At 35.8% G+C, this 1,857-nt stretch overlaps 1 protein-coding gene across 1 annotated transcript; it reads right to left on the bottom strand.

Moving 5' to 3' along the window:
- On the bottom strand, positions 1 to 459 carry LOC138886079 (secreted RxLR effector protein 161-like). Its single transcript, XM_070167108.1, has one exon. The coding sequence runs from the start codon at positions 457 to 459 to the stop codon at positions 1 to 3; it is 459 nt and encodes a 152-aa protein (XP_070023209.1).
- Positions 460 to 1,857: the final 1,398 nt, after the last annotated feature.

Raw genomic sequence — 1,857 nt, 5'->3', positions numbered from 1 at the left:
TTATCTCAGTATGATTTGAAGAAGTAGCAAAATAGATTGCTTTATGGAGCGCCATGATATGACAATACCTCCATATGTAAACACGTACCCGGTGTGAGATCGAGCTTTATGGGGATCAGATAAATAACCTGCATCTGCATAACCAACAAGATCTGCACTATCTTTGTTAGCATAAAACAAACTCATATCAAGAGTTCCCTTTAAATATCGCAATATATGCTTAATTCCGTTCCAATGTCTTCGTGTAGGAGAAGAACTGTATCTTGCTAGTAAATTAATAGAAAATGCTATGTCAGGCCTTGTGGCATTAGCAAGATACATTAGTGCACCAATTGCACTGAGATAGGGTACTTCGGGACTAAGAAGTTCCTCATTCTCTTCTGGAGGTCGAAACAAATCCTTATTCACTTCAAGTGATCGAACAACCACTGGTGTATTCAATGGGTGCGCTTTGTCCATGTAAAAGCATTTTAAGATCCTTTCTGTATATGCATATTGATGGATGAAAATCCCGTATGCTAAATGTTCAATTTGCAGACCAAGACAAAATTTTGTATTTCCAAAATCTTTCATATCAAATTCTTTCTTAAGATATTCAATTGCCTTTTGGAGCTCTTCTGGAGTTCCAACAAGATTTATGTCATCAACATAAACAGCAAGTATAACAAATTCTGATGCCATTTTCTTTATAAAAATACATGGACAAATAACATCATTTATGTAACCTTCTTTCAGCAAATATTCACTAAGGCGATTATACCACATGCGCCCAGATTGCTTTAAACCGTACAAAGATCTTTGTAATCTGATTGAATACATTTCCTGAGATTTTGCTTCAGGCATTTTAAATCCTTCAGGGATTTTCATATAAATTTCATTATCAAGTGAACCGTACAGATAAGTTGTAACTACATCCATTAGATGTATTTCAAGCTTTTCATGTAGTGCTAGACTGATGAGATATATAAATGTTATGGCATCCATAATAGGTGAATATGTTTCATCAAAATCGACTCCAGGTCGTTGTGAGAATCCTTGTGCAACAAGGCGAGCTTTGTATCTTTCAACTTCATTTTTATCATTCCTTTTTCGCATAAAAATCCATTTATGACCAACTGGTTTTACACTAGCAGGTGTTTGGACTACTGGTCCAAAGACCTCTCTTTTAGCAAGTGACTTCAATTCCGATTGAATTGCCTCTTGCCATTTTGGCTATCAGATCTTTGTCGACATTCTTCAACAGATCGGGGTTTAAGATCCTCACTATCTTGCATAATATTAAGTGCAACATTATATGCAAAAATATTATCTACCACTATTTGATATCGATTTAAATTAATCGCATCACCGGTAGAACTTATTAAAAGTTCCTCACTCACTTGAGCTTCAGGTTCATTGATTTCTTCCAGAATCTCAGAACTAATTAGATCTTAGGTCTCTTCAGGAGATCCCTTCATAGTATCTTTTTGATAATTTGTCAATTTTCTTTTTCGAGGATTTCGATCCTTAGAACCCAAAGGCCAACCACGCTTTAGGCGTGCTTTAGGTTCACTAGCTCTCATGCTAGTAGATGGTCCTACTGGGACATCAATTCGGATAGGTACATTCTCTGTAGGGATATATGATATAGTCATCCTTTTCAAATTAGTAAATGCGTCTGGCATTTGATTTGCTATATTCTGTAAATGGATGATCTTCTGGACCTCCTGATTACATATAGGGGTATGTGGATCTTGAGATAATGATGAAACTTTCCACACAATTTCTCTTTTGATTTCCTTTTTCTCTCCCCCTAATTGTGGGAAAATTATTTCATCAAATCGACAATCTACAAATCGAGCAGTAAATAAATCTCCT

Source organism: Nicotiana sylvestris, chromosome 2, assembly GCF_000393655.2.
Source record: "Nicotiana sylvestris chromosome 2, ASM39365v2, whole genome shotgun sequence".
In the NCBI taxonomy this organism is placed as follows: domain Eukaryota; kingdom Viridiplantae; phylum Streptophyta; class Magnoliopsida; order Solanales; family Solanaceae; genus Nicotiana; species Nicotiana sylvestris.
The sequence above is the reverse complement of the archived record's forward strand: the minus strand, read 5'-3'. Positions and strand labels throughout refer to the sequence as shown.